The sequence below is a fragment of the Onychostruthus taczanowskii genome, unplaced genomic scaffold (assembly GCF_017590055.1).
Source record: "Onychostruthus taczanowskii isolate IOZ18803 unplaced genomic scaffold, ASM1759005v1 scaffold2, whole genome shotgun sequence".
Lineage (NCBI taxonomy): Eukaryota > Metazoa > Chordata > Aves > Passeriformes > Passeridae > Onychostruthus > Onychostruthus taczanowskii.
In genome coordinates, this window is record NW_024499239.1 from 28491700 (window position 1) to 28493149 (window position 1450).

The window sequence follows — 1450 nt, forward strand, 5'->3', positions numbered from 1 at the left end:
GGGAGCTGTGGGGTGTGGGGGGGTTGTGGGGATTTTGGGGGCTTTGGGGTCTCTGGGGAGCTCTGGGGGTCTCTGGGGGCTGTGGGGTCTCTGTGGCTGTGGGGGTCTCTGGGGAGCTCTGGGGGTCTCTGGGGGCTGTGGGGTCTCTGTGGCTGTGGGGGTCTCTGGGGTGTTCTGGAGGCTCTGGGGGCTGTGGGGTCTCTGGGCTCTTGGGGGTCTCTGGGGCTCTCTGGAGTGTTGTGGGATCTTTGGGCTCTCAGGGTCTCTGGGGTTCTCTGGGCTCTCTGGGGGTCCCTGGGGGTTTCTGGGCTCTCTGGGGGTCCCTGGGGGTCTCTGGGGCTCTCTGGGGGTCCCTGGGGGTCTCGGGGGTCTCTGGGCCCCCTGTGGCCCGCCCCCAGCCCTGCCGGTGCCGCAGGACACGCGGGTGCGGGCGCTGGAGGGGGGGTCCCGCGGGCAGCCCCCCGGGGTGGCCGTCACCAACCGGCTGGGCGGGGAGGAGGTGACACACGCGCTGCTGGCCGAGAGCCCCGGCGAGGCACAGCGCTGGCTGCAGGCCTTCGGGCAGCACCTCTGCGACCTGGGTGAGCCGGGACCCCCGGGACCCCCCCCCGACCTGCGGGAGCCCCCACCACCCCTGGGGGACCCTGCCCTGTGGGACCCTCCCGGCCCTGGGGGACCCTCCCGGCCCTGGGGGACCCTGTCCCCGTTTTTAAAGGACCCCAAACCTAGTGGGACTTCCTCATCCCTGTGGGACCCCCACCCTGGCAGGACCCCAGACCATCCCATCACCCCAGGACCCCCAACCCAGTGGGACCCCAGAGAAACGGGGACAAGGATGAGAACAGGACAGGGACGGGGACAAAGACGGGCATGGGGACAGTGACATGGGTGGGGACAAGAGTGGGGCAGGACCGAGATTGGAAGGGACAGGAACAAAACCCCCTGGGAGACCCCCACCCCGGACCATCCCTGTGGGATCCCATCACCCCAGCACCCCCAACCCAGTGAGACCCCAGTCCTGAGAGCGCCCCCATTCCTGCGAGACCCCCACCCCAGGCTGACCCCCCCATGGGTCCCCCCTCCCCCTGCAGCCCCCTCCCCATCCCAGAGGTCCTCGTCCTCGGTGGGGGGGCTGGGGCCCCCCAAAAGCGGTGGGTGGGGGGCGTCCCGGGCCAGCAGCAGCGCGAAGCCTGGGGGGAGAGTGGGGGTGAGATGGGGGGGGGATGTGGTGTAAATTTGGGGGGTTTCCCGGGGGGTTTTTGGGGTACCTGGCGTGGCTTTGTGCAGGACGAGGCTCTCGCTGGGCTCCTCCCCCTGCAGAAAGTGGGGGGGACCTGAGGGGTCTCTGCACCCCCAGCTGGGCCCCCCCCACTCACCGGGGGACCCCACCCCAGCTCCCATTCCCCCCCAACCCCAAAACACCCCCCAGGGTCCTGTGTTCCCCTCCCGA

General features: G+C 70.3%; 2 protein-coding genes across 2 annotated transcripts in view; one reads left to right on the top strand and one right to left on the bottom strand.

The window, feature by feature from the left end:
* RTKN (rhotekin) overlaps positions 1-729 on the top strand; it is a 9114-nt gene extending 8385 nt beyond the window's left edge. Inside the window, exons 7-8 of the mRNA XM_041403131.1 lie at positions 416-581; positions 716-729. Of these exons, the coding sequence (XP_041259065.1) occupies positions 416-581; positions 716-729 (180 nt within the window). The remainder of the gene's footprint in view (positions 1-415; positions 582-715) is intronic.
* The window catches only part of LOC121335241 (drebrin-like), an 8834-nt gene continuing 8109 nt past the window's right edge, over positions 726-1450 (bottom strand). The window contains exons 13-15 of the mRNA XM_041403132.1: positions 1269-1314; positions 1063-1190; positions 726-761 (exon numbers count right to left, since the gene is read on the bottom strand). Coding sequence (XP_041259066.1) covers positions 726-761; positions 1063-1190; positions 1269-1314 — 210 coding nt within the window. The remainder of the gene's footprint in view (positions 762-1062; positions 1191-1268; positions 1315-1450) is intronic.